This window comes from Mustelus asterias, chromosome 6, assembly GCF_964213995.1.
Source record: "Mustelus asterias chromosome 6, sMusAst1.hap1.1, whole genome shotgun sequence".
NCBI lineage: Eukaryota > Metazoa > Chordata > Chondrichthyes > Carcharhiniformes > Triakidae > Mustelus > Mustelus asterias.
This window is the reverse complement of record NC_135806.1, coordinates 147,925,572-147,947,039: the sequence shown is the minus strand read 5'-3', so window position 1 is coordinate 147,947,039 and position 21,468 is coordinate 147,925,572. Positions and strand designations below refer to the sequence as shown.

General features: G+C 45.6%; 1 protein-coding gene across 10 annotated transcripts in view; it reads right to left on the bottom strand.

Annotated features, from left to right (window-relative positions):
* Window positions 1-1,322: 1,322 nt before the first annotated feature.
* The window catches only part of LOC144495209 (nipped-B-like protein), a 728,344-nt gene continuing 708,198 nt past the window's right edge, over window positions 1,323-21,468 (bottom strand). For all 10 annotated transcript variants that reach the window (XM_078215273.1, XM_078215271.1, XM_078215278.1 and 7 more), the window contains 2 exons: window positions 13,540-13,725; window positions 1,323-2,327 (listed from right to left, as the gene is read on the bottom strand). In XM_078215273.1, the coding sequence (XP_078071399.1) occupies window positions 1,962-2,327; window positions 13,540-13,725 (552 nt within the window). In that variant the 3' untranslated portion in view covers window positions 1,323-1,961. The remainder of the gene's footprint in view (window positions 2,328-13,539; window positions 13,726-21,468) is intronic.

Below are 21,468 nucleotides of genomic sequence, written 5' to 3'. Positions count from 1 at the left end.
CATGTAATGCTGTATTCTTCAGTGTCTATAACCTGGTGCTATCCTGCATCCCTCCCCAGACACAAGATTGGGCAACTGGTGACCTCACCCATCCCATCCCTCTTGTCGAGCCACCTCTCCCACACACACACACACGTTATGGAGTCAGTTGGACTTGATACAAAATTGACAACAGTAAAGGTTCTTGACAGCCTGTCCCAACTGGTGAGAATACCACTAATCCAAATATTGACCAATTCCCACTGTTCACCATGGATCCTCTTTTAAACACTAGGTAATAATCCACAGGTGCTGATCAATCTACAGTCCATTAACGGTAAAATACAAGATATACAGAGAATGCCTCGCTGGTTTAAGAGTTAATGCTTCACTTCACAATCTCCCATTACAATTCTGATGAAGGGCTATCAACCTGAAACAAATCTTTTTTTCCCAGAGTCTGTGCTGCTAGATTTTCCCAGTATTTTATTTGTTGTATACTTGTATTAGGGGACGACGAGTGCCCAAATTTATCTTGAAGTTTCAGTTTAGTATAAAATTGCGTCAAGTTCCTAAATTAGTTGCATCACCACTTCAGCTCAGCTTATTACGGAGCATCATGGGTGAGTAATTAAACAAGCCACTTAAAATACAAATTCTAAGACTTGTGTACAAAATAAATTTGGCAAACCATTCCACAAAAATAAGCTATGATTTATTCTGAAGAAACCAATATTTGTTTCACTTCCAGTACAGTGAATGCCAAGATGGAGTATAGCGAGCATTCTGCAATGAACTTCCAAAAAGAGTTCCTGAACTGAGTTTCCCCCCCATTGTCCTTCCCAAATGGGAGGAAATAGAGGCCCTTTCTCTGATATCAATGTTGTTGACTGCATTTCTCTCAGCTTTTTCCACACCAATTGCTTCACCTCAGTTTGAATAAGTGGTGAGAGAGTGTGTAGGCTCAGCCAAGTAGCTCCAAGTGTGGTAGGATGCTCCTGATGAGTGCACAGTTAACCTGTTGGCTGAGGATGACAGCCCTAGTGACATCATCTTGACCATTTATTAAGAGGTTAGTATCTACCGTGATCATAAAATCAGATGTGCAAAGGTTCCAATTTCCTTGTCTGGTTACTCATTTTCAACAGGTGGTACCCATGATGAAATGGTCTTTCAATCAGGCTGTGCACAGATGGATATTAATTCAAGGTAAAGCTGCATTCATGAGGAAAGCAACACAAGGTTGGTTCTGTTTTACAGAATTTGTCACCAGCACTGAGGAAATGCAAACCTCCAGCACATCCACTCAACATGAAAAACACAACCAACTGGAAACAGACAGGTAACAAAGAGAGGTAAAAAATTTATTGCAGTATTTGTTCCGCCAGTTTGTTTTTGCTGGGGATCCCTTTTTTTGTGTTTTGCCAGAGTGACCTAATACATTTAAAATCTACATTTACAAAACAAAAAAAAATCAAATAAAATCTCCTGTGTAGGTCACAGATACTGCATGCTTTCATTAGAATAAATTATATCCAGCACAGTCTGGCATTGTACATCCTGTAAAATAACTTCTCTCTGGAACTTCTGCTACACTAAAGAAAGCCATTGCTGCTAAGGTTAAACTCCAAGAACACTTTATTAAGAACATTAACAGACTAAATTCCAACATTCACTTAACTTTTATTTTTAAACAGAATTCTTTTTCCAAGATATAAACAATTTTTCGTTTTGTTAAACTATAATACAGTGGGAGTTAAAAATCAATCGAGAAGATTTGGCTGTACAACAGCGAAGGAAGCTCCCACGAGAAAATGGTATCTGACAACCGCCCCTTCTTCTCGTCTGTCTCTGTGTCTGGATCCCAGTAGAGTTTTGCAGACTGTGAAACCATTCTTTTTATAAGTGTTGTCAGAATGTGGTCTTTTAGCCCCAAGTTTATTCTCCTCACTGCTGTGAATTTGGCTGCAGTTTTAGTTGTGTTAGCAGGAAGAACCTTCCTTTGCTGCATACAGTGATCGTAAAGTCTGAACAACTTTGTTAGTCAGCTTATTTGCACTTGTCAGAGCAATTTTCTTGTAAATGATGTCCGACTCTTTGATACTGTCAACCCAAGGCACCAGCTTGCGACCCTCTCTGCGTTTAGCCTCTGTCCAAGAGCCACTATATGAACCGGCCATCCAATGAACGCTGAAACCACTGCTGGTCTTTTCCACAACTCTGGCAATCTGTGGTCTGTCTTTATACTTAGGGCAGCAAATGGCAATCACATCCATCACTTCCACAGCCTCGTGCATTTGAGCTCCCAGGTCCCCTGCGTCAGACAGTCGTTTAGATCTTCTGGTTGCCTTGGAAATGATTGGAAAGAGAAGCAATTAGTTGATGGAGCTGTGACTGAATGACAGCACTAGACTCCCAAGAGGTACAGGCTGCTAATCTGGATGTAAAGAACAAAGAACAGTACAGCACAGGAAACAGGCCCTTTGGCCCTCCAAGGCTGTGCCGCTCCTTGGTCCAACTAGACCAATCGTTTGTATCCCTCCATTCCCAGGCTGCTCATGTGACTATCCAGGTAAGTCTTAAACGATGTCAGCGTGCCTGCCTCCACCACCCTACTTGGCAGCGCATTCCAGGCCCCCACCACCCTCTGTGTAAAAAACGTCCCTCTGATATCTGAGTTATACTTCGCCCCTCTCAGCTTGAGCCCGTGACCCCTCGTGATCGTCACCTCCGACCCGGGAAAAAGCTTCCCACTGTTCACCCTATCTATACCCTTCATAATCTTGTACACCTCTATTAGATCTCCCCTCATTCTCCGTCTTTCCAAGGAGAACAACCCCAGTCTACCCAATCTCTCCTCATAGCTAAGACCCTCCATACCAGGCAACATCCTGGTAAACCTTCTCTGCACTCTCTCTAATGCCTCCACGTCCTTCTGGTAGTGCGGTGACCAGAACTGGACGCAGTACTCCAAATGTGGCCTAACCAGCGTTCTATACAGCTGCATCATCAGACTCCAGCTTTTATACTCTATACCCCGTCCTATAAAGGCAAGCATACCATATGCCTTCTTCACCACCTTCTCCACCTGTGTTGCCACCTTCAAGGATTTGTGGACTTGCACACCTCGGTCCCTCTGTGTTTTTATACTCCTGATGACTCTGCCATTTATTGTATAACTCCTCCCTACATTATTTCTTCCAAAATGCATCACTTCGCATTTATCCGGATTAAACTCCATCTGCCACCTCTCCGCCCAATTTTCCAGCCTATTTATATCCTGCTGTATTGCCCGACAATGCTCTTCGCTATCCGCAAGTCTGGCCATCTTCGTGTCATCCGCAAACTTGCTGATTACACCAGTTACACCTTCTTCCAAATCATTTATATATATCACAAATAGCAGAGGTCCCAGTACAGAGCCCTGCGGAACACCACTGGTCACAGACCTCCAGCCGGAAAAAGACCCTTCGACCACTACCCTCTGTCTCCTATGGCCAAGCCAGTTCTCCACCCATCTAGCCACTTCTCCTTGTATCCCATGAGCCTTAACCTTCTTAACCAACCTGCCATGTGGGACTTTGTCAAATGCCTTACTGAAATCCATATAGATGACATCAGGATTGGTTAACTAACAGAAATCAAAGAGTGGGGGTAAATGGGTGTTTTTCTGGTTGGCGATCAGTGACTAGTGGTGTGCCTCAGGGATCAGTGTTGGGACTGCACTTGTTTACGATTTACATCGATGATTTGGAGTTGGGGACCAAGTGTAGTGTATCAAAATTCGCAGATGACACTAAGATGGGTGGAAGAGCAAAGTGTGCAGAGAACGCTGAAAGTCTGTAAAGGGATATAGATAATCTAAGTGAGTGGGCGAGGGTCTGGCAGATGGAGTACAATGCTGGTAAATGTGAGGTCATCCATTTTGGTAGGAACAACAGCAAAATGAACTATTATTTAAATGGTAAAAAATTGCAGTATGCTGCTGTGCAGAGGGACCTGGGTGTCCTTGTGCAGGAATCTTAAGGAGTTGGTTTGCAGGTGCAGCAGGTAATTAAGAAGGCAAATGGAATTTTGTCCTTCATTGCGAGAGGGATGGAGTTTAAAAACAGCGAGATTATGTTGCAGCTGTATAAGGTGCTGGTGAGGCCACACCTGGAGTACTGTGTACAGTTTTGGTCTCCTTACTTGAGAAAGGATATACTGGCACTTCTGTTGTGGGCAAAGTATTGGAAAGGATTATAAGAGATAGGATTTATAATCACCTAGAAAGGAATAATTTGATTAGGGACAGTCAGCACGGTTTTGTGAAGGGTAGGTCCTGCCTCACAAACCTTATTGAGTTCTTTGAGAAGGTGACCAAAGAGGTGGATGAGGGTAAAGCGGTTGATGTGGTGTATATGGATTTCAGCAAAGCGTTTGATAAGGTTCCCCATGGTAAGCTATTGCAGAAAATACGGGCACATGGGATTGAGGGTGATTTAGTGGTTTGGATCAGGAATTGGCTAGCTGTAAGAAAACAGAGGGTGGTGGTTGATGGGAAATATTCATCCTGGTGTTCAGTTACTAGTGGTGTACCGCAAGGATCTGTTTTGGGGCCACTGCTGTTTATCATTTTTATTAATGACCTGGATGAGGGCGTGGAAGGATGGATTAGTAAATTTGCGGATGACACTAAAGTCGGTGGAGTTGTAGACAGTGCGGAGGGAAGTGGCAGGTTACAGAGGAACATAGACAAGCTGCAGAGCTGGGCTGAGAGGTGGCAAATGGAGTTTAATGCGGAAAAGTGAGGTGATTCACTTTGGAAGGAGTAACAGGAATACAGAGTACTGGGCTAATGGTAAGATACTTGGTAGTGTGGATGAACAGAGGGATCTGGGTGTCCATGTGCATAGATCCCTGAAAGTTGGCACCCAGGTTGATAGGGTTGTTAAGAAGGCATACAGTGTGTTAGCTTTTATTGGTAGAGGGATTGAGTTTCGGAGCCATGAGGTCATGCTGCAACTGTACAAAACTCCGGTGAGGCCGCATTTGGAGTATTGCGTACAGTTCTGGTTGCCGCATTATAGGAAGGATGTGGAAGTGATGGAAAGGGTGCAGAAGAGATTTACCAGGATGTTGCCTGGTATGGTGGGAAGATCGTATGAGGAAAGGCTGAGGGACTTGAGGTTGTTTTCGTTAGAGAGAAGAAGGTTAAGAGGTGACGTAATAGAGGCATACAAGATGATCAGAGGATTAGATAGGGTGGATAGTGAGAGCCTTTTTCCTCGGATGGTGATGGCTAGCACGAGGGGACATAGCTTTAAATTGAGGGGTGAGAGATATAGGACAGATGTTAGAGGTAGGTTCTTTACTCAGAGAGTAGTAAGGGCGTGGAATGCCCTGCCTGCAGCAGTAGTGGACGCGTCAACATTAAGAGCATTCAAATGGTTATTGGATAAACATATGGATGATATTGGAATAATGTAGATTAGAGGGGCTTTAGATTGGTTCCACTGGTCGGCGCAACATTGAGGGCCGAAGGGCCTGTACTGCGCTGTAATGTTCTATGGCACTGGAGGGGGTGCAGAGGAGATTCACTGAGTTGATTCCGGAGTTGAGGGGGTTGGCTTATGAGGAGAGACCGAATAGACTGGGGCTATACTGATTGGAATTCAGAAGAATGAGGGAAGATCTGATAGAAACATATAAGATTATGAAGGGAATAGATAAGATAGAAGCAGGGAAGTTGTTTCCACTGGCGGGTGAAACTAGAACTAGGGGGCATAGCCTCAAAATAAGGGGAAGCAGATTTAGGACTGAGTTGAGGAGGACTTCACACAAAGGGTTGTGAATCTGTGGAATTCCCTGCCCAGTGAAGCAGTTGAGGCTACCTCATTGAATGTTTTTAAGGCAAGGATAGATACATTTTTGAACAGTAAAGGAATTAAGGGTTATGGTGAGCGGGCGGGTAAGTGGAGCTGAGTCCACGAAAAGATCAGCCATGATCTTATTGACTGGTGGAGTAGGCTCGAGGGACCAGATGGCCTACTCCTGCTCCTAGTTCTTATGTTCTTATATATCCTTCCTCGGATAAGGACACCAAAACTGCACACAATACTTCAGATGTGGCCTCATCAATGCCCTATACAATTCCAGCAAAACATCCCTATCCTCAAATCCTCTCGCTATGAAGGCCAGCATACCATTTGCCTTCTTTACTGCCTGCTGTACCTGAGCGCTTACTTTCAGCGACTGATGCACGAGGACTCCAAGGTCTTGTTGAGTATCCGCCTCTCTCAATTTACACCCATTCAAGTAATAATCTGTCTTCCTATTGTTGCTACAAAAGTGGATAACCTCACATTTATCCTCATTATACTGCATCTGCCATGCATATTGTCCCCACACAGCCTGTCCAAACGCTGAAGCATCTCTGTATCCTCCTCACAGCTCACCCTGCCACCTAACTTTGTATCATCTGCAAATTTTTGGAGATAATACATTTAGTTTTTCTTTTATTTGGTATCACAAGTAGGCTTACATTCCCACTGCAATGAAGTTACTGTGAAAATCTCCTAGTCACCACACTCTAGCACCTGTTCCGGTATACTGAGGGAGAATTTAGCATGGCCAACGCACCTAACCAGCACGGAAACCGGAGCAAACCCACGGGGAAAATGTGCAAACTCCACACAGACAATTCCTTGTCCACAGTGCAAACTCCACACAGACAGATTCAGTTCCTGCTTCCAAATCATTAATGAATAATGTGAACAGTTGGGGTCCTAGCACAGATTTCTGCAGAACCCCACTAGTCACTGACTGCCAATCAGAAAAAGACCTATTTATGCCAACTCTTTGTGTCCTTTCTGCTAACCAGCTTTCTATCCATCTCAAGACATTAACTGCAATCCCATGTGCTTTAACTTTACACAACAGTCTGTTATGAGACCTTGTCGAAAGTCTTCTGAAAGTCTAAACAAACCACATTCACTGGTTCTCCTCAGTCAACTCTACCAGTTACATCCTCAAAAAATTCCATTTGATTCATCAAGCATGACTTCCCTTTTGTAAATACATGCTGACTTTGTCTGATTATACCACAGAAATCGTACAGTGCAGAAGGAGGCCATTCGGCCCGAGTCTGCACCGACAACAATCCCACCCAGGCCCTATCCCTGAAATCCCACATATTTACCCTGCTAATCCCTCCAACCTATGCATCCTGGGACACTAAGGGGCAATTTAGCATGGCCAATCAACCTAACTTGCACATCTTTGGACTGTGGGAGGAAGCCCTTGCAAACAAGGGGACACAGACAGTGACCCAAGCTGGGAATTGAACCCAGGTCCCTGGAGTTGTGAGGCAACAGTATTAACCATTGTGCCACCGCTCCACTGCCTTCCAAATGTTGAGTTATAAAATCCTTGATAATAGATTCGAGCAACTTCCCCAGTACCGATGTCAGGCTCACTAGTCTATAGTTCCCTGTTTTCTCTCTACCTCCCTGTTTGAATAGCGGGCTTACATCAGCTACCCTCCAATCTGTAGGAACTATTCCAGAGTCCAAAGAATTTTGGAAAATAACCACCAATGGATCTACTAGGTCCAGCGCCACTTCCTTAAGTACTCTGGGATGAAGATTATCAGGACCTGGAGATTTATCCACCTTCAATCCCATCAATTTCCCCAAAACCATTTCTCTACTAATGCTGATTTCCTTCAGCTCCTCACTAAAACATGTTTCTCTCGGCATTTCTGTCACATTGTTTCAGCCTCCACAAAGGAAAACATGAATAGAGTGCAAATTTAATTCCTCGGCCATTTCTTTATTCCCCGTTATGAATTCTCCCGTTTCTGACTGTAAGGGGCCTACATTTGTTTTTGTCAATCTTTTTCTCTTCATGCACCTATAGAAACTTTGTCAGTTTTTATGTTCCCTGCTAGCTTACTTTCACTCTCCATTTTTCCCTTCTTAATTAATCCCTTGGTCCTCCTTTGCTGAATTTTAAACTGCTCCCAATCCTCGGGCCTATTGCTTTTTCTTGCCAAGTTGTTTGCTTCTTCCTTGAATCTGATACTGTCCCTAATTTCTCCTGTAAGCCATGGTTTGGCCACAATTCCCTTATCATTCTTGTGTCAAACAGGAATAAACAACTTCTGGAGTTCATCTACTTGTTCCCCAAATTTACCAGAATGATAGGGAGTGGGTTAGCTTGATCTTGGTTTCGGACAAAGCTCGGCACAACATCGAGGGCCGAAGGGCCTGTACTGTGCTGTTCTATATTCTATGTAAATGCCTGCCATTGCCTGTCCACTGTCTTTCCCTTCAGCAATGTTTCCCAGTCCGCCATGGCCAATTCATGCCTCATACCATCACAGTTACCTTTATTCAGATTCAGGACCCTGGTCTCAGAATCAACTACACCACTATCTACCTTGACAAAGAATTCTACCATGTTATAGTGACTTGTCCCCAAGTGTTCTCTCACAACTAGATTGCCAACTAATCCTTTCTCATTGCACAACACCCAGTCTAAGATGTTCCCTCGTTGGTTCCTCAAGATATTGCTCCAGAAAACCATCCTGTAATGCACTCCAGAAGTTCCTCCTCTATTGTACTGTGACTAATTTGACTCTCCCAATCTATGTGCAGATTGAAGTCACCCATAATCACAGATGTTCCTTTAACACATGTATCTCTGATTTCCTGTCTAATGCTTTTCCCAACATTACCACTACAGTTTGAGGTCTGTAAACCACCCCCAATGTTTTTTGTCCCTTGTTGTTTCTTAACTCGACCCATACAGATTCCACATCATCTATACTAATATCTTTCTTCAATATCTTATCAATATCATCTTTAATCAACAATGCAACTCCACCACCTTTTCCTTTCTGTCTGTCCTTCCTAAACACTGAATAGCCCTCGATGTTTGGTTCCCATCCTTGCTCACCTTGGAGCCACATCTCCGTAATGCTAACTATATCACACCCCTTTACATCTAACTGCGCAACTAATTCATCCATTTTGTTTTGAATGCTCCAAGCATTCAGGTACAAAACCTTAAGGTGGACACTTTTAACGTTTCTTTTCCCTTTCCTACTATTTTTTACTCGGTCCTTTTCTGAGTCATGCCCTTGATTTCTCTGCCTATCACTTTCCTTATTCTCCTGATTGTCTTTTCCTCTTGTTCTTAATTCATCTATGTCATTTATATGAATGACAAATAGGGGGCCCAACACAGATCCCTGTGGTACGCCGCTGGACACTGGCTTCATTAACTACATCGACTGCACTGACCTCATCTACACACCTGGTCACCTCAAAAAATTCAATCAAATTAAATAGGCGTGTCCTCCCTCTGACGAAGCCATGCTGACTATACCTGATCAAACTTTGCCTCCCCAAGTGGAGATAGATGCTCTCCTTCAGGTGTTTCTCTAATAGTTTCCCTACCACTGACGTGAGACTCACTGGTCTGCAGTTCCTTGGTTTATCTCTACAACTCTTCTAAATAGCGGAACCACATTAACTATTCTCCAGTCGTCTGGCACCTCCCCGTGGCCAAAGGAATTGAAATCCAGGGCCTGATGGAATCTATCCCAGGCTGCTCAGGGAGACGAGAGATGAAATCGCTGGACCTCTGACGCAAATCTTTGTCTCGTCACTGGACACAGGTGAGGTCCCAGAGGATTGGAGGATAGCTAATGTGGTCCCGTTATTTAAGAAGGGTAGGAAGGATAACCCGGGTAATTATAGGCCGGTGAGCTTGACGTCCGTGGTCGGGAAGTTGTTGGAGAGGATTCTTAGAGATAGGATGTGTGCGCATTTAGAAAGGAATAAACTCATTAACGATAGTCAGCATGGTTTTGTGAGAGGGAGGTCATGCCTCACTAACCTGGTGGAGCTTTTTGAAGAAGTGACTAGAATGGTTGACGAGGGAAGGGCCGTGGATGTCGTCTATATGGACTTTAGTAAAGCATTTGACAAAGTCCCTCATGGTAGGTTGGTGCAAAAGGTTGGATCTCATGGGATAATGGGGGAGGTGGCTAGATGGGTGGAGAATTGGCTTGGTCACAGAAGACAGAGGGTGGTAGTGGAAGGGTCTTTTTCTGGCTGGATGCCTGTGACTAGTGGTGTTCCGCAGGGCTCTGTATTGGGACCTCTACTGTTTGTGATTTATATAAACGATCTGGAAGGAGGTGTAACTGGGGTGATCAGTAAGTTTGCGGACGACACGAAAATGGCTGGACTTGCAGATAGTGAGGAACATTGTCAGAGGATACAGAAGGATATAGATAGGCTGGAAATTTGGGCAAAGAAATGGCAGATGGAGTTCAATCCTGATAAAGGCGAAGTGATGCATTTTGGTAGAACTAACGTAGGGGGGAGCTATACGATAAATGGCAGAACCATAAAGGGTGTAGATACGCAGAGGGACCTGGGTGTGCAAGTCCACAGATCATTGAAGGTGAGGGCACAGGTGGAGAAGGTAGTGAAGAAGGCATATGGCATGCTTGCCTTTATAGGACGGGGCATAGAGTATAAAAGTTGGGGTCTGATGTTGCAGTTGTATAGAACGGTGGTTCGGCCGCATTTGGAATACTGTGCCCAGTTCTGGTCGCCACACTACCAGAAGGACGTGGAGGCTTTGGAGAGAGTGCAGAGGAGGTTTACCAGGATGTTGCCTGGTATGGAAGGGCTTAGTTATGAGGAGAGATTGGGTAAACTGGGGTTGTTCTCACTGGAAAGACAGAGGATGAGTGGTGACCTAATAGAGGTGTATAAAATTATGAAAGGCATAGATAGGGTGAACAGTGGGAAGCTTTTTCCCAGACCGGTGGTGACGTTCACGAGGGGTCATAGGTTCAAGGTGAGGGGGGGAGGTTTAACACAGATATCAGAAGGACGTATTTTACACAGAGGGTGGAGGGGGCCTGGAATGTGCTGCCGGGCAAGGTGGTGGAGGTGGACACACTGGGAACGTTTAAGACTTATCTAGATAGCCACATGAACGGAGTGGGAATGGAGGGATACAAAAGAATGATCTAGTTTGGACCAGGGAGCGGCGCGGGCTTGGAGGGCCGAAGGGCCTGTTTCTGTGCTGTATTGTTCTTTGAAAATTTGGGCCAGAGCCCCTGCAATCTCCTCCCTTGCTTCCCACAGCAGCCTGTGACACAATTCATCTGGACCTGGAGAATTATCCACTTTTAAGGCTACCAACACCTCCAATACCTTGCCCTTCCCGATGTCAATTTGCTCAAGAACCTCACAGTCTCTCTCCCTGAATTCTATACCATCTTCCTCATTCTCTTGGGTGAAGACGGATGTGAAGTATTCATTCAACACTCTACCAATATCCTCTGGCTCCATCCACAGATTGCCCCCTTGGTCCCTAATGGGCCCTACTCTTTCCCTGGTTAGCCTCTTCCCATTGATATACTTATAGAATATCTTGGGATTTTCTCTACTTTTACCAGCCAGAGCTTTCTCATATCCCCTCTTTGCTTTTCTAATTGCTTTAAGCTCCACCCTGCACTTTCCATACCTCACTAATGCCTCCACTGGTTTGCTCCCCTTGTACTTTTTTTTCTCCCCCAATCCAGAACTTTTTTTCCCCAACATGTCTATTTCCTTGTCCATAACTAGCTTAAATTGTACCGTGTTGTGATCGCTATCACTAAAATGCTCCCCCATCACCACCTCAAAAACCTGCGTGGCTTCATTCCCCAGAACCAGGTCCAGGATAGTTCCCTCCCTTGTTGGACCCTTCACATATTAATTTAAAAAGTTCTCCTGTACACATTTCAAGAAATCTACTCCATCCAAGCCCTTTAACACCATGTATATCCCGGTTTATGTTGGGAAAGTTAAAATCACCTAATACAATAATTCTTGTTATTGTTTTTACACACCTCCACAAACTGAGCATATATTGAGCACGGGGTGGAACGTTGGCTCAGTGGTTAGCACTGCTGCCTCACAGCACCAGGGACCCGTATTCGATTCCCGACTTGGGTCACTGTCAGTGTGGAGTTTGCACATTCTCCCCGTGTCTGCGTGGGTTTCCTCCAGGTGCTCCGGTTTCCTCTCTCAGTCCAAAGATGTATGGGTTAGGTTGATTGGCCGAGTGTCAGGGGATTAGCAGGCTAAATGTGTATGGGGTTGCGGATATAGTGCCTGGGTGGGATTGTGGTTGGTGCAGACTCAATGGGCCAAATGGCCTCCTTTTGCACTGTAAGGATTCTGTGATTCTATGATATTTGCTCCTCAATATCCCTGTACAATTGTCTTCCCCAGAGAGCACTGGATGATGAGTCACTGTTTTATTCAGGACTGAGTGGAGTTTTGATGGATAAGAGAGTTATGAGGGACTGACAATAACTGCAGTGGGTGGAGATGATATCTTAGCAGGCTCCTCAGTTGAGGCCATATGGCTGGAACTGGGCTTTGTGATAGAGGGTGATGGTGGAAGGTTGTTTTTACGACTGGAAGCCTGTGTCCTGTGGTGTACTGCAGGGATTGGTGCTGAGTCTCTTGCTGTTTGTAGTGCACATTAATGATCTAGATGTGAATGTGGGGGGTATGATCAGTAAGTTCACAGACAAGATAAAAATTGGTGGTGTGTAAACAGGAAGGAGGGCATTATAGATGGGCTGGTCAGATAGGCAGAACAATGGCAAATTGAATTTAACCCTGAAAAGTGAGAGATGATGCATGTTGGGAGGACTAATAAGGCAAGGGAATACGCAATGAATGGTAGAACACTAGGAAATACAGAGGATCAGAGGGACCTTGGGGTGCATGTTCAAAGATCCCTGAAGGCAGCAGCACAGGTAGATAAGATGGGTAAGACACATGGGCTATTTGATATAAGCAGGGAAGTGATAATGGAGCGGTATAAAATACTGGTTAGGCCACAGCTAGTACTCTGTTCAGTTCTGGTCACCACACTATAGGATGGATGTGATTGCACTAGAGAGGATGCAGAGGAGATTCACGAAGATGTTGTCTGGCTTGGAGTGTTTCAGCTACGAAGAGAGGCTGGAGCTGTTTCCTTAAAGCAAAGAAGGCTGAGGAGGGACCTGATTGAGATGTACAAAATTATGAAAGGCATAGATAGGGTAGATAGGAATGAACCGTACCCATTTGAGGGGTCAATAACCTGGGGGCATAGATTGAAGGTAAGGAGCAAGAGATTTAGAAGGGATTTGAGGAAAAGCTTTTTCACCCGGAGGGTGGGGGGGAATCGGGAACACACTGTCTGAAAAAGAACCCTCACAACATTTAAGAAGCATTTAGATGAGCACTTGAAATGCCGTAGCTTACACGGCTACAGACCAAATGCTGCAAAATGGGATTAGAATAGATTGGTGTGTGAAGGTTGGCACAGACATGATGGGCTGTAGAGCCTTCTTCTGTGTTGCAAAACTCTATCACAAGAAAGTGGAGTTGAGGCCGATGACCTGATCTAATGTGAAGCAGTCTGGAAGGGTGGAATAGCCTCCTCCTGCTCCAAAGTTCTACTTACATGCGCCACAAGTCTAACACCAACTCCTGTCTGTTTCCTTACCCCTGCAATGCCTCCGCCTGCTCGTTCCTCCCCATCACTCTCCTCATCGTCTGTTTCTGCATTGTTTTTTGGGCTACTTCCTCCGAGAAGTGCGTTGATTGCTTTGTTTCGGGCTGCAGTGCTAGCAGACACTTCCCCATCTTCATCCTCTTCATCTGGATCTAAGTGTTCCATCAGCGTTTTGAACTGAAAGAGAAGTTACAGAAATGCATTGGTAAGTATATCTGTATAAATGACCTGAACGGGGCATCATTTTAATATTAGTACAGTAAACAATGAGGATCGGCATTCAACGGCTATAAGAATCTGGGTAGAAATAACTTGCAGAGCTACAAAGAAAGGCTGGCAAAGTGGGACGAACTGAGTTGTGCTTGCAGATAGCCAGTACAGTCACAATGGGCTGAATGACCACCACCTTGTTTGTAACCATTCTATGATTCTAAGGACCACTAGTCAGAATTTTGCAGCACAAAGAGAGGCCCTTCAGCCCATCATGTCTGTGCTGGCTATCTATTCTGCAGTTACTTTCGTGGGTGATTTTACACAATGAACATAGAAGCATAGAAAATAGGCACAGGAAGAGGCCACTTTCGAGCTGGAAGTGCACGGCTGATCATGCACTTTCAATATCCCACACCTGCTTTCTCTCCATACCCCCTGATCCCTTTAGCCACAAGGGCCACGTCCAGCTCCCTCTTGAATATATCTAACTAACTGGCCCCAACAGCTTTCTGTGGTAAAGAATTCCACAGATTCACAACTCTGAGTGAAGAAGTTCTTCCTCATCTCAGTCCTGAATGGCTTACCTTTTGGGCAGGACTCGGCAATTCAATAAGATCAAGGTTGTCCTGCTTGTGACTCAGCCTCCAGTTCCTGAATGTTCCCCATAACCCTCGGCTTTCTGGAGATCTAGAATCCATCTCGCTTTATCTTGAATATATTCAATGACCTATCCTCCACTGAGAATTCCAAAGACTAATAAACCCTCTGAAATAATAAATCCCTCCTCATCTTGGTTGTAAATGGGAGACCCCATATTCTGAAACTATGCCACCTAGTTCAAGGTTCCTCCCAGAGGAGAAGCAATCTTTCAGCATCGACCCCCGCTGGCCCCCTCCGGATATTTGATGTTTCAATAACATCACCTTTCAATTTAGTAAACTCCAATCAGTACAGAACAAAGAACAATACAGCACAGGAACAGGCCCTTCGGCCCTCCAAGCCTGCACCGCTCATGTGCCCAACTAGACCATTCGTTTGTATCCCTCTATTCCCAGTCTGTTCATGTGGCTATCTAGATAAGTCTTAAACGATCCCAGCGTGTCCGCCTCAATCACCTTGCTTGGCAGTGCATTCCAGGCCCCCACCACCCTCTGTGTAAAATACGTCCCCCTGACATCTGTGTTGAACCTTGCCCCCCTCACCTTGAACCCGTGACCCCTTGTGCTCGTCACCTCCAACCTGGGAAAAAGCTTCCCACTGTTCACCCTATCTATGCCCTTCATAATTTTATACACCTCTATTAGGTCGCCCCTCATCCTCCGTCTTTCCAGGGAGAACAACCCCAGTTTACCCAATCTCTCCTCATAGCTAAGACCCTCCATACCAGGCAACATCCTGGTAAACCTTTTCTGCACTCTCTCCAAAGCCTCCACGTCCTTCTGGTAGTGCGGCGACCAGAACTGGACCCAGTATTCCAAATGTGGCCTAACCATCGTTATATACAGCTGCAACATCATATGCCAACTTTTATATTCTATGCCCCGTCCAATGAAGGCAAGCATAGAACATAGAACATTACAGCACAGAACAGGCCCTTCGGCCCACGATGTTGTGCCGACCTTCATCTGAAACCAAGATCAAGCTATCCCACTCCCTACCATCCTGGTGTGCTCCATGTGCCTATCCAATAACCGCTTAAATGTTCCTAAAGTGTCTGACTCCACTATCACTGCAGGCAGTCCATTCCACACCCCAACCACTCTCTGCGTGAAGAACCTACCTCTGATATCCTTCCTATATCTCCCACCATGAACCCTATAGTTATGCCCCCTTGTAATAGCTCCATCCACCCGAGGAAATAGTCTTTGAACGTTCACTCGATCTATCCCCTTCATCATTTTATAAACCTCTATTAAGTCTCCCCTCAATCTCCTCCGCTCCAGAGAGAACAGCCCCAGCTCCCTCAACCTTTCCTCATAAGACCGACACTCCAAACCAGGCAGCATCCTGGTAAATCTCCTCTGCACTCTTTCCAGCGCTTCCACATCCTTCTTATAGTGAGGTGACCAGAACTGCACGCAATATTCCAAATGCGGTCTCACCAAGGTCCTGTACAGTTGTAGCATAACCCCACGGCTCTTAAACTCCAACCCCCTGTTAATAAAAGCTAACACACTATATGCCTTCTTCACAGCTCTATCCACTTGAGTGGCAACCTTTAGAGATCTGTGGATATGGACCCCAAGATCTCTCTGTTCCTCCACAGTCTTCAGAACCCTACCTTTGACCCTGTAATCCACATTTAAATTAGTCCTACCAAAATGAATCACCTCACATTTATCAGGGTTAAACTCCATTTGCCATTTTTCAGCCCAGCTTTGCATCCTATCTATGTCTCTTTGCAGCCTACAACAGCCCTCCACCTCATCCACTACTCCACCAATCTTGGTGTCATCAGCAAATTTACTGATCCACCCTTCAGCCCCCTCCTCTAAGTCATTAATAAAAATCACAAAGAGCAGAGGACCAAGCACCGATCCCTGCGGCACTCCGCTGGCAACCTGCCTCCAGTCCGAAAATTTTCCATCCACCACCACCCTCTGTCTTCGATCAGATAGCCAGTTACCTATCCAATCGGCCAACTTTCCCTCTATCCCACACCTCCTTACTTTCATCATAAGCCGACCATGGGGGACCTTATCAAACACCTTACTAAAATCCATGTATATGACATCAACCGCCCTACCTTCATCAACACACCTAGTTACCTCCTCAAAAAATTCTATCAAATTTGTGAGGCACGATTTGCCCTTCACAAATCCGTGCTGACTATCCCGGATTAATCCGCATCTTTCTAAATGGTCGTAAATCCCATCCCTAAGGACCTTTTCCATCAATTTACCAACCACCGAAGTCAGACTAACCGGTCTATAATTACCAGGGTCATTTCTATTCCCTTTCTTAAACAGAGGAACAACATTCGCCACTCTCCAGTCCTCTGGCACCAACCCCGTGGACAGCGAGGACCCAAAGATCAAAGCCAAAGGCTCTGCAATCTCATCCCTCGCCTCCCAAAGAATCCTAGGATACATTTCATCAGGCCCAGGGGACTTATCGACCTTCAGTTTATTCAAAACTGCCAATACATCCTCCCTCCGAACATCTATTTCCTCCAGCCTATTAGCCTGTAACACCTTCTCTTCCTGAAAAACATGGCCCCTCTCCTTGGTGAACACTGAAGAAAAGTATTCATTCATCACCTCGCCTATCTCTACTGATTCCATACACAAGTTCCCACCACTGTCCTTGACCGGTCCTAACCTCACCCTGGTCATTCTTTTATTCCTCACATAAGAGTAAAAAGCCTTGGGGTTTTCCTTGATCCGACCCGCCAAGGACTTCTCATGTCCCCTCCTAGCTCTCCTCAGCCCCTTTTTCAGCTCATTCCTTGCTAACTTGTAACCCTCAATCGAGCCATCTGAACCTTGTTTCCTCATCCCTACATAAGCTTCCCTCTTCCTTTTCACAAGACATTCCACCTCTTTTGTGAACCACGGTTCCCTCACTCGGCCATTTCCTCCCTGCCTGACAGGGACATACCTATCAAGGACACCCAGTATTTGTTCCTTGAAAAAGTTCCACTTTTCATCAGTGCCTTTCCCTGACAGTTTCTGTTCCCATCTTATGCCCCCTAATTCTTGCCTAATCGCATCATAATTACCTCTCCCCCAATTGTAAGCCTTGCCCTGCCGTCCGGCCCTATCCCTCTCCATTGCAATAACAAAAGACACCGAATTGTGGTCACTATCTCCAAAGTTCTCTCCCACAACCAAATCTAACACTTGGCCCGGTTCATTTCCCAGTACCAAATCCAATGTGGCCTCACCCCTTGTCGGCCTATCCACATAGTGTGTCAGGAAACCCTCCTGCACACACTGCACAAAAAGTGCCCCATCCAAACTATTCGATCTACAAAGGTTCCAATCAATATTTGGAAAGTTAAAGTCCCCCATGACAACTACCCTGTGACCCCCACACGTATCCATAATCTGCTTAGCAATTTCATTCTCCACATCACTATTACTATTTGGGGGCCTATAGTAAACTCCTAGCAACGTGACCGCTCCTTTCCTGTTTCTAACTGCAGCCCATATTACCTCAGTGTGCATATCCCCCTCAAAGTGCTTTTCCGCAGCCGTTAAACTATCCTTGATTAACAATGCTACTCCTCCACCTCTTTTACCAGCTTCCCTACACTTACTGAAACATCTATACCCCGGAACGTCCAACAACCATTCCTGTCCTTGTTCTACCCACGTCTCCGTAACGGCCACAACATCGTAGTCCCAAGTAGCAATCCACGCCCCAAGTTCATCCACCTTGTTCCGGATGCTCCTTGCATTGAAGTAGACACACTTCAACCCACCTTCCTGTCTACCGGTAGCCACCCTTGACCTTGATACCTTCCCCAATATCTCACCACCCTCAACACTGACTTCCGGACTACAACTCCTTTTCCCACTCCCCTGACAAATTAGTTTAAATCCCCCTGAAGAGCCGTAGCAAATTTCCCGCCGAGGATATTGGTGCCCCTCTGGTTCAGGTGCACCCCGTCCTGTTTGTAGAGGTCCCACCTTCCCCAGAACGTGTTCCAATTATCCACGTATCTGAAACCCTCCCTCCTGCACCATCCCTGCAACCACATGTTTAAGTGCACTCTCTCCCTGTTCCTCAACTCGCTATCACGTGGCACCGGTAGCGTACCAGAGATGACCACATGTTTTGTCTTTGCTCTCAGCTTCCAGCCCAGCTCCCGAAATTCCTGTTTTAAATCCCCGTCCCTTCTCTTACCTATGTCGTTGGTACCAATGTGTACCACGACTTGTGACCGTTTCCCCTCCCCCTTAAGAATCCGGAAAACACGGTCCGAGACGTCACGGACCCTGGCATCCGCTAGGCAACAAACCATCCTCGAGTCTCTTTTGCTGCCACAGAACCTCCTATCTATCCCTCTAACTAACGAGTCCCCAATAACTATTGCCCTCCCGCTCTCCTCCTTACCCTCCTGAGCCACAGGGACGGACTCAGTGCCGGAGATCCTCTCACTGCGGCTCACCACTGGTATGTCGTCCCCCTCAACCGTATCCAAAGCGGAATACTTATTGCTAAGGGGAACGACCACAGGGGATCCCTGCACCGACTGCTTCTTCCCAGCCCCTCTCACCGTCACCCATCTATTTTCATTCCTCGGAGTAACTGTATCCCTGAAGCTTCTGTCTATGGCCATCTCTGCATCCCTAATGATCCTAAGTTCCTCCAACTCCAGCTCCAGTTCCCTTACACGGTTTTGGAGGAGCTGCAGATGGATGCACTTCTCACAGGTATAATCAGCAGGGACACTGTCGTCGTCCCTCACCTCGAACATAGTGCAAGAGGAACATTGCACTGCCTTCACACCCATCCTCTCTAGATACCCTGCCAGTACCAGGGTATGTGCCTTATGCCTTCTTCACCACCCTCTCCACCTGTGCTGCCACCTTTAAGGATCTGTGGACTTGTACACCCAGGTCCCTCTGTGTGTCTATACTCCTGATGGTTCTGCCATTTATTGTATAGCTTCCCCCTTACATTAGATCTACCGAAATGCATCACTTTGCATTTATCTGGATTAAATTCCATCTGCCATTTCTCCGCCCAATGTTCCAGCCTATCTATATCCTGCTATATTCTCTGACAATGTTCATCACTATCCGCAACTCCAGCAATCTTTGTGTCGTCCGCAAACTTACTGATCACACCAGCTACATCTTCCTCCAAATCATTTATATATATCACAAACAGCAGAGGTCCCAGTACAGAGCCCTGAGGAACACTAGTCACAGACCTCCAACCGGAAAAAGACCCTTCCACTGCTACCCTCTGTCTCCGATGGCTAAGCCAGTTCTCCACCCATCTAGCTAGCTCACCTTTTATCCCGTGAGATTTAACCTTTTGCACCAGCCTGCCATGAGGGACTTTGTCAAACGCTTTACTAAAATCCATATAGACGACATCCACGGCCCTTCCCTCGTCAATCGTTTTTGTCACCTCCTCAAAAAACTCAACCAAATTTGTGAGGCATGACCTCCCTCGTACAAAACCATGCTATCTATTGCTAATGAGATTATTCAGCTCTAAATGCGCATATATCCTACCTCTAAGAATCTTCTCCAACAATTTCCCTACCACGGATGTTAAGCTCACCGGCCTATAATTACCCGGGTTATCCTTGCTACCCTTCTTAAATAACGGGACCACATTTGCTATCCTCCAATCCTCTAGGACCTCACCTGTGTCCAGTGAAGAGACAAAGATTTCTGTTAGAGGCCCAGCAATTGCATCTCTCGCCTCCCTGAGGAGTCTAGGATAGATGCCATCCGGCCCTGGGGATTTGTCTGTCTTAATGTTTCCTAAAAAACCTAACACTTCCTCCCTTGTAATTGAGATTTTTTCTAATGGGTCAACACATCTCTCTGAGACACTACCAGTCAACATGTCCCTCTCCTTTGTGAATACTGATGCAAAATATTTGTTTAGGATCTCACCTACTTCCTTTGGTTCTCAGCATAATTCCCCTCCTTTGTCCCCGAGAGGTCCGATTCTTTCCCTAACAACCCTCTTGTTCCTAACGTATGTATAAAATGCCTTAGGATTCTCCTTAATCCTGTCTGCCAAGGACATTTCGTGACCCCTTTTTGCCCTTCTAAGTCCCTGTTTGAGTTCTTTTCTACTTTCTCTGTATTCCTCCAGTGCTCCATCTGTTTTTAGCTGCCTGGACCTTATGTATGCCTCTTTTTTCTTTTTGATTAGACCCACAATTTCACTGGTTATCCACGGCTCTCGAATCCTACCTTTCCTATTCTTCCTCTTTACAGGCACATGCCTGCCCTGCAGTCCTATCAACTGCTCCTTAAAAGACTCCCACATGCCAGATGTGGATTTACCCTCGAACAGCCTCTCCCAATCAACAGCCACCAAATCCTCCCTAATCCGGCTGGAGTTAGCCTTCCCCCAATTCAGCACCTTACCGATAGGATAACACTCATCTTTTTCCATTACTATCCTAAAGTTTACAGAATTGTGGTCACTATTTGCCACACGTTCCTCCACTGAAACTTTGATGACCTGACCGGGCTCATTCCCCAGTACTAGGTCCAGTATAACCCCCTCTCTAGTTGGACTGTCAACATATTGTTCCAAAGAACCTTCCTGTATGCATTTTATAAATTCTTCCCCGTCCAGGTCCAACTTCCTCATCCTTTCCTCATACAACAACCCCTTCACCCCCGTGAACGGTTTCCAATGCAAATATAGTCATTCTTAAGTAAGGAGACGGTAACTGTACAAATCTCTTCACATGGTCTGACTAATGCTTTGCACAACTATAGCAAGATTTCCTTATTTTTATACTCTCTGCCTCTTGTAATAAAGGCCACCATTCCAGTAAGCTGCTTAATGACTTGCTGTACCTACATAATAACCTTTGAAATTCATGTTCCAGATAACACAGCTCCCTCTGCACTATAACATTTTGCAGTCTCTCACCATTTAAATAATAATCTGCTTTTCTATGCTTTCTGAGAACGTGGACTAATACAAGAATGTACGTGTTGCCTTATGAGGAAAGGTTGGAGAGACTAAACTCGTATCCACTCTGGTTTAAAAGAG